At 43.7% G+C, this 17,579-nt stretch overlaps 1 protein-coding gene across 2 annotated transcripts in view; it reads right to left on the minus strand.

The window, feature by feature from the left end:
- Window positions 1–3,424: 3,424 nt before the first annotated feature.
- The window catches only part of PTPRJ (protein tyrosine phosphatase receptor type J), a 161,494-nt gene continuing 147,339 nt past the window's right edge, over window positions 3,425–17,579 (minus strand). For both annotated transcript variants that reach the window (XM_046014724.1, XM_046014725.1), the window contains exons 21-24: window positions 16,374–16,493; window positions 12,938–13,098; window positions 11,093–11,228; window positions 3,425–6,978 (exon numbers count right to left, since the gene is read on the minus strand). In XM_046014724.1, coding sequence (XP_045870680.1) covers window positions 6,820–6,978; window positions 11,093–11,228; window positions 12,938–13,098; window positions 16,374–16,493 — 576 coding nt within the window. In that variant the 3' untranslated portion in view covers window positions 3,425–6,819. The remainder of the gene's footprint in view (window positions 6,979–11,092; window positions 11,229–12,937; window positions 13,099–16,373; window positions 16,494–17,579) is intronic.

The following is a 17,579-nucleotide window of genomic DNA, read 5'->3' on the forward strand; positions in this document are numbered from 1 at the left end:
TCAGGGCCTTGGCACACCCTGCCACTCCCTCTGATCCTTTCTCATTCAAGCTACAATGTATCAGCAGGTAGGTTTAATTCCTTTTAAATTTCCAGTCTCTCCAATAGGCCCTAAAATTCCATAAGGGCAATGACCGTGTCTGTTTTGTTCACAAATGTATATACCCAGGGCCCACTGCCAGCCCACAGTAGATGACCAATACAAATTTAGGTTGATAAATAAATAGCTACCACTCATTGGATATTTCATATATCCCAGGCACTGTGCTGAGTGTCACAGCAGCAAAATTATAACCACACTCATATAGGTAAAAGGTTGTAATATCACCTCTTTTCTTACAGAACTGATCTTCAGGCCCCCTCTTTGCTGAGTGGCCAAGTCTGAAACATAGGGTAGGCCCAGAAACTTCCCAGTCGGACCTGCGATGGCCAAGACATGCTAGGAAGATGCCCTCCTATGGGTCTGAGTCTTTAAACTTCCTCAGGTTTGACAAGACATCAACCCACACCCACCTCTCTCAGGCACCAGGGCTGTGTTTTCAGCAAGCCTCAGATACTCCACTCCTGACACTCCAGGCAAACTTCAGCTTTCTGCCACCTGATGCTCATCAAAAGCAGAAGGTCTGTGATTTCCAATAATGGAAGAGGGGAAGAACTAAAGCTCAGGCTTCCAAACTGGGACCTGCACGATTCTTTAGCCCAACTTACATCCATCCAGAAGCATCTTTTCTTAAAGCAAAATGCTTTCTAGCCTCAACCAGGAGTAATTAAATTATAATATACTCTAGATCTGTGTATTTTTGCCTAATGAGAAAAGTAATTACAGCCACGGCCTCAGGCAGACCTGGACACACCAGGGGTACCATGCCTGGAAAACTGACCTTCCTTCACATAGTGTTTGTCAGTAAACAGCTCAGGAATGTGCTGGAACTGTTCCTGGTTTTGTTGCACTTGACAAGCAGGCCAGCGTGTAGCAGTAGTCCCCAGATAGCTGGGAGAGGTGAGGAGCATGGGGAGTGAAGGAGAGACAGAGGGCGCAGGTCATGGGCAAGGCAAGGTGCTGGAAGAACCCCCCTCGTACCAACTAGGGCTGAGAACTACAGCTCTGGACCCCGTGTTGGGGGAGGGGGGGGTCACATGGGGGAAATCTGTCTCCCACTGCAAGGGCTGCGTGTGCCCCTTTCTGTGCGGCAAATTCTACCCCTGACTCACATTCACAGGACTTCAGTTACATTAACCTGCCAGGTGTCTGATGGGACCCTTCCCTCTAGCCCATGTGACGCCATGTGACCACCATGCCGTTTCCATCCAGAGAAGATAGTGAAGATAAGTTACGGGCCTGTGTGCGAATAAGGTTACCTTTTTTTTTTTTTTTTTTAAGATTTTACTTTTTTATTTGTCAGAGAGGGAGAGAGCATGTGCAAGCAGGGGGAGGGGCAGACAGAGGCTCCGCAGAGCAGGGAGCCGGATGTGGGACTCTATCCCAGGACCTCGGGATGATGACCTGAGCCAAAGGCAGACACTTAGCAGACTGAGCCAGTCAGGCGTCCCATGCATGTTGTTACTTACCTATAATGTCTACGTCTGCACACACACGCACACACACGCCTGGCGCAGGGTCTCCACAGTGAGACAGCCTCAGGCCACCGGAAAGTCCCGGAGCTCTTGCCCTCCAGGCTCCCTCACCGCCGCCAGGTGCGCTCACCCTCCCGCGCTCACCCGGCCTTCTGGACACACAGACACACGGACCCACGTTCCCCAGGTAACACCTGTGCTTTCACGCCCCCAACAACCCCCACCTCCTCCTGCCAAAATTCCGCTGGCTCAGAAACCTCCAGCCTTCCTTCTCCTGGAACCCCTCTTACCGGTGCCTGTCAACCTCCTGGACATCTCCTGGGTTCCTTTGTGTTTGCGGCACACGGGCCCCGCCCCCTGCTCATGGACCTCTGCTGCCTTCGTTCCTGTTTCTCCCGCGGGCTGCCTGCCCTGTGCGCACCGAGGCCTTCTGAGCGGGCTCTAGCCTCCCCACAAGCACCAGCGCGTGGTGAGCCTGTGGCCAGCGCGTGGCCAGCGCATGGGCAGCACGTGAACAGCAGGTGGCCAATGCGTGGGCAGCGCAGGGCAGAAAGCTTTCTCCTTGTCACAGGTGTGTACCTGTTTATGATCGTGTGAAAGCTACGAGTTGGTGCATCAGAGCATGAAACGCTGTTTTCTATTTTGACCACCTAACACACTAAAGATTTTATTTACTTACCTTATTGGTCTGTTTCCCCTCTCGGAATGTAAGCTTCATGAGGGCAAAGGTTTTTGCCCCTTTTGTTCATGGTGGAACCCTCAGCCGCTGAGGTATAGTGGTTGGTGTATGGTAGACCCGGGAAATAAAAACTGTCCGCATTGCTACAGTATCCCAGCAATTCTGGGAGTCCCCAGAACATCACCAAAACATCCTCTAAAACTCCTGGGGACTTGCCTACGGCATGCGTGCTGCCACCAAGTGGCAAAAGTAGGGTGTCCGTCCGTCTGTCCACCCCCGTGTCTGACCCTCTGAGCACACATTCAGCCACATCTTAGAGGCACACTCACTTCTTCCAAGTCTCCTCTTCACATAGTCTCCCTGGATGTGTGTTTGGGTCTGAGTTATGTCTCCCCAGAGTTCATATGTTAAACTCTAAGCCCAGTACTTCAGAATGCATTTGGAGATACCGTCTTTAATGAAGGGGGAGAGGGGAATCAGAGGGGGAGACAACCATGAGAGACGATGGACTCCGAGAAACAAACTGAAGGTTTCAGAGGGGAGAGGGGTGGGAAGATAAGTGAGCCTGCTGATGGGTATTAAGGAGGACACGGATTGCATGGAGCACTGGTGTTCTCAGCAAACAATGAATCATGGAACACTACATCAAAAACCAATGGTGTACTATATAGTGACTAACACAATAAAATTTAATTTAAAAAATTTTAAATAATGAGATTTTTTTTTTTTTTTTAAAAGGAGAGTGAGTATAGTAAACATTAAGTCGTTGGGGGACCTTAACCCTTTACGGCTGGTGTCCTGATAAAAAGAGGTAAGGACACAGACCCACACAGAGGGAAGATCCTGTGAGGACAAAGGGAGATGGTAGCCACCTGCAAGCCAAGGAGAGCGGAGAGGCCTCAGAAGAAACCAGCTGGCAGCACTTTGATCTTGGACTTCAGGCCCCCAGACTAGTGTGACAGTGAGTCTCTGTTGTTTCAGCCCCCTGGTCTGTGGCACTTTGTTGTGGCAGCCCAGAAACAAACACTAGGTAGAAAATCCAAAAGGGACCCATGTTGTCGTTAAGGATGCCTCAAGTTGCAGACTGGCTAGGACACTGCTTCATAAATGAACTGGTGTGCACACAAAGTAAAAATGTGGGGGTGGGGGGGAGAAGAAACAAAGGCACAAGGTGTTGACATTTTTTATATTTGGTATTTGTGGTCTTTTTAAAAAAAATTTTTTCAGGCCATTTTTTTCCTTTAAAAAAAAAAAGCAACCAACAGCAATACTCTGTACAAGTATAACAAACATTAGAAATATGCATCATTCCAAAATAGTTACAAGAAAATTACAGTTTTAGAGTCCATATCAACACATCCTGTTCATATGTGCCCCCAAGAGAGAAAAGCTACAGTATGTCGAACACTTGACGGCTACACAGTCTGAAAACTCAGAACTTGGACTTTTGAGGCAAATCAACATCAGTCACCAAGACTCATTTAGCTCAATAAGGACACCCCAGCGCTGCAAAAGAAAACCAGGCTTTTAAATCATCTCAGGTGAAAAGCAAACACAGATTGGCTGCATAATTGGCCCCCATCCCCCAGGAGCCTCTGACTCTGTGAAGCCCAAATCCAGTGCAGTTAAATGTGCCAAAGTCCAGCCAGAGGTCACCATGTGCCCACGGGGAACAGACCCCCAAATGTCATTTTCACTGGTCCCTGTGTCACTAGGTTTACCTTTGGGGGCAAATGTCCTTGCTCTTGGGAGAAGGTACCAATGACCCAAATGCCCCCAACCAACTGACCACCAGTCTTTCACTGATAACTAACCCCACCCTGGCCGTTCTTCTGTGTGCAACTGGCAAATACTGAAGCAGGATGATCACACCATCTCCGTGATTCCACTGGATTCCTTGGATTTTAGTTCGCAGTTCCTGGGAGGCTTTGGCACAGGAGCTCAAAAGCACCTTCTGTTTTCTATGGCCAACCTCCAGCCCACGTGTCCTTTATATTTACACAATTATCTTCCCTTTTCAAACACTGTGCTATAAATACCCTCACCACCCCCACTGGCCCCAAACCCAGCCCTCTTCAGGATGCAAAGAAGCATCATGACCTTCATATGACCTGCCACGTGGAATCCAGACCTCTAGACCACAAGCCTTCTTCTCAGGATCTGAGGAGCTACCCATTTCCCAAACCCATATCGGGCAGAAGGGAGGAGGATTTCTGGGTGTTTTGGGGGGTTTTTTACACAATAGGTTTACAATTACTGTTGCTTTAACCTTTTAAAGGGATTTTTAGACTTTTAAAGGGTTGACACCTAAACACCTATCCCAGTGGCTTCCTGACAACTGAAGTGGAGAAGGGTGTGGCCAAGAGAATTTCTGCCCAGGCAAGAGCCTCTCGATGGGGTCAAGGAACTCTCTAAGATCTGGGTGCATCGAGGGGCAGACCAGTGTGAAGGTTTGGAAGCCATCTGCCCAAACCCGACATCACTCAGCAGCCTGGGATGGCGTGGCTTCCCTGATGCAGACCTCAAGAGCTGAAGGCCCCCCTGAAGTGGAGTCCAGAGGGCCCGTCCAGGCCCGTACCACCCATTCCTTTAAGGGCCTGATGCTAAATGAACTGCTTGCCACGAAAGAGAGCAAAGGATTCGGCAAAAAGTGCAATTTCTCTGTGGGAAGGAAGTTCTCCCCAAACGCGAAACCTTCACCACCTCTCCTTTTAATCCTTTCAGTACCTCAAAGGGAAAAGGGGGATAAAAGACGTACAAGCACTAAACCTCGGAACTGAATCAAGGGCGTTCAGTTGTGGTTCACCCTTCATGACCCACTAACATGTCCAGTCAGCTCTCAAAGTGCCAGCAGAGAGAGGAACATGGCAGGGGCAGGCGACGGGCTCCCCCAGGTCAACGGTGACCAGGGAACCCGGAGAAGACCCCGCCCCTGTTTTCACTCGGACACAATTGTCCTAAGTTTACAGCAGGATTTATTACTGTGGAAAACGGCCACAGGATTCCAGGGACCTGGCAATTCCTTCATAAGACCTTATATACTTCATTGCCTACAGGAGGAGAAACTCAAAACTTCTTCCAAATATAACCTGAGCCACAATATAAAATAAAAAGAAACAAATCCTTTCATGTTAATGCCTTGAGAAGTTTACAGATTATGTACCAATAAAATAAATCCACATAAATTCTGAAATTCTTGGTGGATACAACACCTGAAGCCAAAAAAAAAAAAAAAACTACATTTAAAAAAAAATCAAAGTAATTACAGCAGCAGTATAGTGAAAAGAGGTTTTAAAAATAATTACATCTTTGATACAAATTCAAACTTTGTACACCTCAATTCAAAGGAATGACTGTTTTAAGAGTTTAGTATATATATACAGTAGATATGGATGTGTGTCACTGCAGATAGACTAAAGCCAGTGGACTTTGAGGGAGGAGGGATTAGTCAGACACTGTTTTCACACTGAAGTGTTCACAGATTGCCACGCTTTTAAAAACACGCACACACATATACACAGACACACAGACACACATAAAATGCCAACCTGAGTAAAACATTACTAAAAACCTAGAGCATCATGAATCACTAAGTCACATATTGCACCTTTAAATAATCCTTCTTACCAAATACAGAAACGAGAAAAAGGATAAAACAGGGATAAGAAAAGGAGATCATGTCACTGTAGGGGTCCTTTGCTTCCCTCCCCCGACCCCACCCCACAAATTCTCAAGGTGATACCTGGTTTCCCCTCTCACTCAACCAATGGGCTGAAAATGTGGTCAACAGAAATGTCTTTGGGGAAAAGTGGGAGGGAAAAGGGAAGAAAGAATAGAGCACAAAACAGGGAGGAGGTGAAGGGGAAGGGGAGGGGTAGGCCTCCTCTAGTCAAATGAGAACAGGAACGTTACTGAGAAGGCTGAACCTCGGATACTAAACTACTGTTTAAATATTCCGTATATTCCAATTATGAGATTCAATACAAAAATAGAGATATCTACTGAGTTTTGCCTGTGGAAGCATAATTCAGAAAAGGCACATGTTCAAATAGAAAACCCAGGCAGGAGAGGCACCATGTACCCCTCCCTACATGATAATCATCCACAATTATGTATTTTCCATCAGCTAGATTCCAAGATACAGTAGGTAAAAATAGACCTCTGATACTTAAAATATATTCAACCCAACACAATCCTGGCTTTAGCATGTGAATCATATAAAATAGTCTTTTTTAAAAAGAATCTGTTTTGAAAAAGAAAAAAAAAGTCATAGCTCACTTTTCCTGGTGTTCCATAATTCTTAAGAAAAAAACAAAAAAAAAAACCAAAGTGAACTCATCCCACTGGTGATCAGGAATGTAGTAGATTAGCTCACCACCCATCCACAGCCCCTGTCAGCCCCAACTTCTCATCTGTCCTGTGCAGCCTCACACCCTCAAATTAGTTCTAACGAAACAGAACAAAGAATTAAGATATTAGACATATAAAAACATGTCCACATCGGGGCATTTTCCTCTGCTGTGGGTGTGACAGTCCAGGTAACTCCAGAAAGGTCTGACTTTGGGATTAGGCAATATAACCATTTGTCTTTCCAAACGCAGTCACAGGAGCAAGGTTTTCATAGATTGTCATTGCAGTTGTGTTCTGGTAGATGAGATCTACTTTTGAGTCCTTCTGGGATCTGATAATATCCAGAACACACTGGTTGAGGAAAACATACTGGTCCTGTAGAAGAGTAAAAAGAGAAAGCCAATGAGCAGAGAGGTCCCAGAGAGTATTAGCACCCAAGTCTATTTTCAGATTACCACCATTCCCCCAAATCCACCAAACACCCCCCCAACACCCAGTGAACACTTCAAGTTCACGTTTATCAAGAAGCTGCAACATTCTCGTGAAATCTGAAACCACAGATAGCAAGATTCTCATCATCGACCATTCTTAACCAGAGGGACACACTCCCCACACCTCCCCTCCCTAAGGAGGAGTCCCAGAATCTTGGGGAAGAGCAAAAAAGAATGTGGAGGAAATAATGCACATATACATTCAAACAAGAAAAAGTCCAGCAAGAATTACTTGGCTAGTTTGCGACGACATGGATGCAACTAGAGGGTATTATGCTTAGCAAAATGAGTCAATTGGAAAAAGACAACTATCATATAATCTCCCTGATATGAGGAAGTGGAGATGCAACGTGGGGGGTTTGGGGGTAGGAAAAGAATAAATGAAACAAGATGGGATTGGGAGGGAGACAAACCATAAGTGACTCTTAATCTCACAAAACAAACTGAGGGTTGCTGGGGGGAGGGGGACCGGGAGAGGGGGGTGGGGTTATGGACATTGGGGAGGGTATGTGCTATGGTGAGTGCTGTGAAGTGTGTAAACCTGGCGATTCACAGACCTGTACCCTAGGGGTAAAAATACATTATATGTTTATTAAAATTTTTTAAAATTTAATTTAAAAAAAAGAATTACTTGGCTAGTGAGCATGTACCGATAAGGAGTAAATTGTGATTCTCAACAGAGGGGATAGGTTAAAGGAGGATAAGCAGGGTAGAGTTCGGTAGGGACAAGCTCAGTCAAGCTTGTCAGAATCTGCAGGTAGCCATTAAAAAGGAAGAGGAAGAAGAGGTATATGGTGACAGAAATTTCCATGATGCTATAAGAGAAAAAAAAAATCACAGTGCAGTATTATATATAAAATAGGATTCAATTTTTTAAAAATACTCTGTGTTAATATCTAAAATATATAAAGAACCTATACAATTCAACATCAAAAAAAAAGTCTGATTAGAAATTGGACAGAGGACCTAAATAGACATTTTTCCAAAGAAGACATCCAGATGGCCAACAGACACAAGATGCTCAATATCACTCATCATCAGGGAAATGCAAATCCAAACTGCAATAAGATATCACCTCTCACCTGTCAGAATGGCAGGAAAAAAGGACAAAAAATAAAAAGGATGTAAAGAAAAGGGAACACTCTTGCACTATTGGTGGGAATGTAAATTGGTGCTCTCTCTCTGAAAAAAAACAGTATGGAGGTTCTTCAAAAAAATTAAAAATAGAAATACCATTATGACCCAATAATTTCACTACTCGGTATTTACCCAAAGAAGACAAAAACACTAACTGAAAAAGATAGGTGCGCCCCCATGTTTATTGTAATATTATTCACAGTAGTCTAGATATGGAAGCAACCTAAGCATCCACTGATAGATGAATGGATAAAGAAGATGTGGTTTAGATCTACAATGAAATATTACTCAGCCATAAAAAAAGAGTGAAATCTTGCCATTTGTGACAACATGGACAGATCTACAGGGTATTATGCTAAATGAAGATGGACAGAGAAAGACAAATATAAGATTTCATTTAAACGTAGAATCTAAAAATCGAAACAAACAAATGAAAAGCATAAACAGACCCACAAATATGGAGAACTGGTGATTGCCAGAAGGGAGAGAGGCACAGGAGGGGCAAAATGGGGGAAGGGCAGTGGGAGGTACAGGCTTCCAGTTATGGGATGAATAAGCCAAGGGGGTAAAAGGTATAGCATAGACAATCTAATCAGTGGTATTGTAATAGTGTTGTATGGTAGCTACACTTGTGGTGGGAATAACATTACATATAGACTAGTTGAATCACTATGTTGTGCCCCTGAAACTAAAGTAACATTGTGTGTCAACTGTACTCAGTTTATAAAAATCAATAGCCATAAAAAAAAGATACTCTGTGTGTGTGTGTGTGTGTGTGTGTGTGCATACATGTTTTCTACAGATGTACATGAAGAAACCTATAATGATATTACAAACTGTAAGCATTGGCTATCTCTAGGGAGTGAGATTGGGGAAGAAAAAGTTCTGTTAGATGCTTTAAGATGAACAAGTTTACAGGGCATCTGGGGGGCTCAGTCGGTCAAGCATCTGACTCTCGATTTCAGCTCAGGTCATGATCTCAGCCCCACATGGGGCTTCACACTATGGGCACAGAGCCTGGTTAAGATTCTCTCTCTACCGATGCAGAAAAAGGGGAACCCTCCTACACTGTTGGCGAGAATGCAAGCTGATGCAGTCACTCTGGAAAACAGTATGGAGGTTCCTCAAAAAGTTGAAAATAGAGCTACCCTGTGACCCAGCAATTGCACCACGGGGTATACCCTAAAGATACAAATGAAGTGATCCGAAGGGACACGTGCACCCAAATGTTTATAGCAGCAATGTCCACAATAGCCAAACTATGGAAAGAACCGAGATGTCCATCAACAGATGAATGGATAAAAAAGATGTGGTGTATATATACACAATGGAATACTATGCAGCCATCAAAAGAAATGAAATTTTGCCATTTGCAACAACGTGGATGGAACTAGAGGGTATTGTGCTGAGCGAAATAAGTCAATCAGAGAAAGACAATTATCATATGATCTCCCTGATATGAGAAATTTGAGAAGTAGGGTGGGGGTTTGGGTGGGAGGGAAGGAAAAAATGAAACAAGATGGGATTGAGATGGAGACAAACCATAAGAGACTCTTAATCTCACAAAACAAACTGAGGGTTGCTGTGGGGTAGGGGGGTATGGAGAAGGTGGTTGGGTTATGGACATTGGGGAAGGTATGTGCTATGGTGAGTGCTGTGAAGTGTGTAAACCTGATGATTCACAAACCTGTACCCCTGGGGCAACTAATACATTATATGTTAATAAAAATAATTTTAAAAAAAATAAAAGTTAAAAAAAAAACAAACATTCCTCACACTGAACAAAAAAAAAATCTGCTCATGCAAGTGTGCTCTCTCTCAAAAAATTTTTAAAAATAAAATAAAAGATTTTTTAAAATGAACACATTTACATTACTTTCAAACTACAAAAGAAAACGAATAAGAAAAGAATTTGTAGGCAGGTTTAAGATTTCTGTGTGTCTCAAAAGGGGATAAAAGACTGAGTCCTACTCTACATAATTATAGCAGAAAAAAGAAAATCTCTCTTCTGGACAACATAGAGGTGAATTCCACTCTGTACCACAACCGTGCTGCTCACCCCAAAGCATGCAAGGTACCCAGGCCTCCAGAACGTTCCCTGCTAGACTCAAAAACACAGCACATCTTTATGGAGTTCTAAATTGGTACAGGGCGAGAGCCTGATACAAAATTAATATTCTGCTCTCATCCCAGTCAAGACGTGTTCCACCCCTACAGCATCGAGGAAGGCGATTTCCCATTATGGTTGTTGAGAACGTGACTCGAAAACAATGTTTATCAGGAACATCTCAGGGAAAGCCAAATCCAATGGTCTTACCCAACTAACATTGTAGATACTAAGCATTCATCTTCTCAATTGGCCAGCCACCCCCCTGTAGCTATGATAATTGCCGTTGTGTAATACTTCCTCGACTGGGTGAGGGAGGATACACAGCGGGATGAATGCAGCAACATTACTCCATTTCATCACATCGTTAACATCTGATGAGTCAGTTCAGGAGCTCATTTTAAGAATGGTCAGGCCTTCTTAGAAACAAAGCATGGTAATACCAGTTTTATGAGTTTACAACCCAGAAGCCAAAGTTCAGATTATTTGATGAGTTAGTAGCCACAAGGTAGGGAATCCTGACATTATCTTGGTTTGTACAGTTCCATTGCTGATATCAGTTACCACTATCTCACTGTATCCAATCATTCAATCACACATCAGTTAAGGATCTTAAAGAAATCCAGTGTTGCCTCACAGCCCAGAGCCAGAAAGATTAGAAGGGTGAAATGTCTTAACTCAAGAATGTGATATGATGCAAACTTCTAAAAACAGATTGGAAAGGCAGCCTGCCAAACATGGAGCTTGGCCTCACCTCTGTTTGCACCATTAAGGGCCTGTGCATTCGAAGGTCATACACAATCCCATACACATCCACCGTGTTCTCATTCTCTATCTGGTAGATAAGACGATCGATGGCAATGAACGTGCCTGTCCTTCCAACGCCAGCACTGAAGAGAAAAAGAAATGAGCACATCACCATGGGTTACTCGAACATAAAACTCTCAAATGTCCCCCTTCGTACATATATCTTGCTCTCCCCCACTATCAACGCCCAGGATGGTTAAACATCTGCTCTACTGAAATCTTGGCAAGTGGGACTGCGTTAGCTTGGGACTGAGACCCCAGCCCTAAAGTTCATTTTGAGTCAAATGCCACAAATAAAACATCTTGCTAGACCTTCCTGAATCTCACTGTCATTCAAGTCACCGCCATAACCGAGGATGGCAAGTTTCATCAACTTATTCCCCTTAGGGCCACAAAGCCCCTCTCTTCTTCTGTCCTAAATTAATTTCTTTAGCTTAAAAGCTAGGGTCTTATTGTTCTAGAGTGGGGGGGGGGTTAAACTTTTTCTGTAAAGGACCAGATAATAAATATCCTTGGCTTTGCAGACAAAATGGTCTCTTTCTGCCATTTTAGCGTGAAAGTAACTATAGACAATACATAAATGAGCATGGTTCTGTTCCAATAAATTTATTTACAAAATTCATTTTTATTTATTATTTATTTATTTATTTATTATTAATAATTTATTTACAAAAATGGGCAGCCAAAGACATTGTGGTGATGGACCCGTATACATTAATTTATATACAGGTTTTGTATGCCCAAAAGAATTCATTAATAAATCAGGGGCGCCTGGGTGGCTCAGTGGGTTAAGCCGCTGCCTTTGGCTCGGGTCATGATCTCAGGGTCCTGGAATCGAGTCCCGCATCGGGCTCTCTGCTCAGCGGGGAGCCTGCTTCCCCCTCTCTCTCTCTGCCTGCCTCTCTATCTACTTGTGATCTCTGTCAAATAAACAAATAAAATCTTAAAAAAAAAAGAATTCATTAATAAATCAATAAAATGAACTAGAACTATGTGCTCCAATTTTGTTAAGTAACAAACCAAAATGCTAAAAGAAGAAAGGAGGTTGCAGAGTGATGTCTGTATCATAAAATCTGGTAAAAGTAAAAAGCTATGTAAAACCCACAGGTACATATCAAATAAAATACAAAAGCATGCAAAGTAATGATTCAGATCCATGTTAGGACCACGTTTGACTGTGTAGGAAGGAGGCTGATAAGTAGAGACTTCATGTCTGTAAGGTCTTACTAAAAAAAAAAAAAACACTCATGACCTCATGTTATACTTTATTAGACTGCTGGCTGAACTATTTTGTAAGGTTGAACTATTTTATAAGAAAATGTTATAAATAAGAAATAAATTAGAGGGACGCCTGGGTGGCTCAGTTGGTTAAGCAGCTGCCTTCGGCTCAGGTCATGATCCCAGCATCCTGGGATCGAGTCCCACATCAGGCTCCTTGCTCAGCAGGGAGCCTGCTTCTCCCTCTGCCTCTGCCTGTGAGTCTGTCTGTCTGTGCTCGCTTGCTCGCTCTCTCTCTGTCTCTCTCTGACAAATAAATAAATAAAATCTTAAAAAAAAAAAAAAAGAAAGAAATTAGAGTACACGGGAGTTTAAAAAAAAAAAGAAAAAAATAGAGGCAATGTACCAGATCTGGTCCACAGGTTATATAGTCTGCCGACCCCTGTTCCAGTTCCTGGTCCCTTATACAAACCGTTCTTGAAGTTGCAAATGCCTACTTGTTCCCTCTTGGGCCTTGCTTTTCTAAAGTGTGATGACACTTGAAATCTGCCCCACACGGAGCACGTCTGCGTACCTGCAGTGGACCAGAATGGGTGACTCAGGAGGACTCTGCTTCATGTAGTCACGAACAAGGTACCGGAAGTTAATGAGCAGGTCCGTGGTGTCAGGAACGCCGTGGTCTGGCCAGGAGGTGAAATGGAACTGTCGCAGAGGGTGACTCTCACTTGTCTGAATCTAAAAGCCAAAAAAGAGGTAAGCCCAGTGAAACGGAGCCATCCCAGGATACCGAGCTGCACCGGATGGCTGACTGGCAGCTAGATAGGAGTGGTTATAACTAAAAGTTGCAATTTTACATTGCTACAACAACCGATAAAGGGCTTGCCCAGACTCTGATGTGCTCATCAAAGCCCACAATCTGCTCCAGAAGGAGGGTTTCTCACCCTCCCGTGAAGATTCCAAAAAGTGAAGCAACTCCCCAACACTCAGCTCAGAGGCAGCCTCTTCCTAGGACCCTGAGTTCAGACCTTCCTTTCCCACAGCAGGTGCCTGCCTGTAATGCACTCACAGTCTTAGACCTACAGCTCCTTGGAGCCTCCAGAAGTCCATCCCTGAGCCCACCTGGGAATGTCATCAACCAAAACACCAAAAATGAATTATACTGATACAGCTCTGATAATCGGAACCTTTGGGGCACGGGCTGCCTCACAATCTGCATGCCTTCCGGAGAGTCTCGTGAAGGAGCAGGTAGTTAGTGAGCACTAAATATTTAGAACTGCAGGAGTTTGAGAAAAGGAACTCCCCCCCCCTCCCCCGACACACAAAGAAACACATCTATTTCAACACTGGACAGACAATAGAAAGTGGATCTTGTTGTAACAGAGTGATGACACAGGCTGGTTTCCTACCACGGACAAAGGCAGGCACCTGTTATTATCAGAATTCCACCCAGGCTGTACCATTCCTGTCCCGATTCAGCTGTGCTCATTATGCCCAGCCCTGGGCACTGAGCTCAGCCTCATACCTACATCTGGACTCTAGGCATTTCCATCTCCTTTATGAGAGCTACCTTTGGAAGCTTCTTTTTTTTTTTTTTTTTAATGTATATACATTACAAAAGCAGTGCATTCACATTGTTCAAAATACGGGAAAAGAGCAGAGAAAGAAGGCAGAGTGACGGAGAGGGTACTGTGAAGTCTTATACACACAAAGGGGACAGCCACAAACTGAACCACAAGTATTCACCCAAAGAAGGAAAGCAGCTGTGAGAGACAAGTTGACAGGGAGGTGTAGGGGGAGGTCAGACTTTTCAGCATTATCTCTGCAGAGGTGGCCAGGATTCAGCTTAGGGGTGGCAGTCAAAAGAAACTTTTAGTTCTATCTGCTGTGTTCCCACTTTTCAGAAGGAAAATATATGCATGCATGTTGTGTAATTAAAAAGGAGTCTTAGGGGGGAAAGTGGTATTTTACTAAATGCTACGTGGTCTCCTGGAATCATTCGATCCTGGAACAGGAAAGGGCTTTAGGGGAAAAATGTGAAATCCAACCAAAGTCCAGAGTTTAGTTAACAGATGATAACATCGTGGTAATTTTGTTTAAATGATGTGAACAAAGCCACCCATGATTCCCCTCCCACAAGGGGATTCCCCTCCCCAAGCACGAAAGCAACTAAGGATAACCTGGTCTGGTTAAACTGGGCAAAATCTATAGAATAAGTGCATTATGAGGGTTTCTCAACCTTGCTCCATCAGTGTGTGATAACAGCTTTGACAGCACCTCCAGGGGAGGAATTGAAATATTAATTGAAGCCAACTCCTTTGAGACACAGCACTCAGTGAAGAATTAATACTTAATATACTACCCTGTCTCCGTGACTCTTGGAATCCTCAAGGATAATTCTTGTCAACTAGAACCTAACCCCCCAACCCTCCATAAAACTCCACTCCACTGAATCTGCTCCCAGGCTTTTCTTTGGTGCACTAGTCAAAATATGCATAGACATTTGTCTCCTGGTGTGTTTCACTTAATTGCAATCTCACATCTCTCCATGGTAATTACGCAGTCTATGTAGCCATCATTTCTAATAGCTGAATAATGATACACTGACTAGATAACCTATAGTTTAGTTATCTATTCTCTGAAAGCTAGATATTTGAACAAGCTCCAAATCTTCCCTCCATTATAAATAACGCCGAGATTCCTCTTTGTGAATAATAAGCTTTGTCCTCTGTTTCAAATTATTTCTTTAAGACAGACTCTCAAACGTGGAACCACCAGATCATTCTCAAAGGAGAATGTATATACATTCTCAAAGGAGAATGGTCACTTTGATGCTTTTGATATAAACTGCAAAGGGCTATACCAATTTACACACTCACCAAAAGATATCAATGTGGCTTCATTGCCTCTATTTCTAGACTATAAAAAAAAGGATACGGGGCGCCTGGGTGGCTCAGTCAGTTAAGCAGCTGCCTTCGGCTCAGGTCATGATCCCAGGGTCCTGGGATCAAGTCCTGCATCAGGCTCCCTGCTCAGTGGAGAGCCTGCTTCTCTCTCTCCCTCTGCCTACCACTCTATCTACTTGTGCTCTATCTGTTGGTCAAATAAATAAAATCTTTAAAAAAAAAAAAAAAGAAAGAAAGAAAAGAAAAAAGGACACATAATCTGACTTCCTGCATGTCTTCACCATGTAATTGGATTTTTTCCCTAACTTTTGGTGGGGGGTGGGGGGGTGTTGAGGCCATGTCCATATGCCCAGAAATCTTATTAACATAACCACTTTCATAAACTGCTCCCAACTGCAAATTGCCACTCCTGAGGCCATATTTGCAACCAAATCATCCAAAAGGGCCTCGGTTTGTAACAAAAACTCTATAAACAAGTCACCTGAAAGCGGAAGGAACAGTGGCTGCTGCTGACCCTTGTTCTTAAGATTCATCTCATTCCAGAATAACATACATTAACAAAAACAAACACAAAACAAAACACAAAACTAAACACCAGACTGAGAAAAAAGAGAACAAGCTGGTGGCTGCCAGAGGGGAAGTGGGTCAGGGTGGGCGAAAGGGGTAAAGGGGACTAAGACCCATAAACTCCCACTTACAAAAGGTGTAAGTCACGGGGACGAAGAGAACAGCATAGGGAATAGAATCAATAATGTCGTAATAAGGTTGTATGGTGACAGATGGGGACTACACTTACCCCAGTGAGCACCACATAAAGTATGTAATTACTGGGTCACTATGTCAGACACCTGAAAATATCGTAATATTCTATGTCAACTACACTTCAACAAGGAAAAAAAATAACTGAACTTCCTCTTAAGAAAGTTAAAGCTAAGGGTTGCTTTACAGTGTACGTACATAGTTTTCACTCTGTGAAAGAGAACAAAAGTATTTTTCTGATGCATAACAAAAAATATATATATTGGTTAATAACAACCTAAAAGTATCACCCCAAACTACTATAGGGTCTTCTTATCTGAGGCCTATCCATCTTGGCCTCTTACTTACGTTTTTCACCGTGAAGTCTCTGATGGTCCATTCTGGAAGAACGACTTCTGATGTCATTGCCACCGTTATGTCCCCATAGTCCTGAGCCTGCTTGGAGGGCCAGTACTCCTCACATTTGGTCTAGAGTAAAATTGCATTTTTATTCAAAAAGTCAGGTCACACCGTCCGCCATCACTAAAGCCTCATAAGGGAGACTGGCTATTGGAAACTGGCATCAGAGACTGCGTCAGCCCTTTAGCTGGGTTCTGTCGGACTCCCAAAAGTGTTTTTTAATTTACAATTATGGCCAACTCTTTTAAAATTGGGAGGTTTCTCATAAAATTCCAGATTCCCGGCTTCTCCTGAGAACTCAGAAGATCTGGCCCACCCTGAGCCCCCATTTCTGCATGAAAATGGATTTAGAGCAGAACAGTCATTGTCCCTTCACTGAGGACACAGTCCCAGCCAGCTTCCCTTGGCTCCGACTGCCGCTAGCCCACAACTGTCCTCGGAACTAAACTCAGACTGACCCATGACCCCATGCAGCTAAAAGAAATGAGGACTTTCCCAGTACTTTCAGACCCACACTAATTAGAATACAAATAAAGACATGAATAAAGAGAATTAAATTAAATCACTCCGGGTCTTCGATTTAAATAAATCGGTGGGCAGATGTAAACAGAAATAAAAATCAAGAAACATCTGCTCTGCAAGAATATCTGAATCTCTAATTTGACAAATGACTTAATACACCCACACAGACACACACTCTTTCTCCCTCCTCCATTCCCCCTCCCCCACTTTCCGAGGTGTGTTCAACTGCAGGTGCCTTCCAAATCTGATTATCTGACTCACTCCTGGGAGGTCTATTTTGCTCTAAAAATAGATGCCCGGACCCCACCCCCAGGCTTCTGACTCTGGCTGGGGACCTGTATTTTTTAAAAAGATCCCAGTTTCCAGACCACTGCTCCCCCAAAGAACACAGGACTCAGACACACAATGACACGGAGCTGATGCTCTCAGCTCAGCCTCTTCCCAGCTGGGTGTCTGCTGCTACCGTGTGGGCAAGTTCTTAAATTCTCTGAGCCTCAGTTTCCCCATCTACACAATAATTATAAAGGGGCGCTGTTAGAGGAAAGAAATAGCACACACGGAGGAAACTGACTGGCTCCCTCTCTTTTTCACCCAGAGCCAGTAAATCCACTTCTCCCCTGACTTGAGATAAAC

This window comes from Meles meles, chromosome 8 (genome assembly GCF_922984935.1).
Source record: "Meles meles chromosome 8, mMelMel3.1 paternal haplotype, whole genome shotgun sequence".
Classification (NCBI taxonomy): domain Eukaryota; kingdom Metazoa; phylum Chordata; class Mammalia; order Carnivora; family Mustelidae; genus Meles; species Meles meles.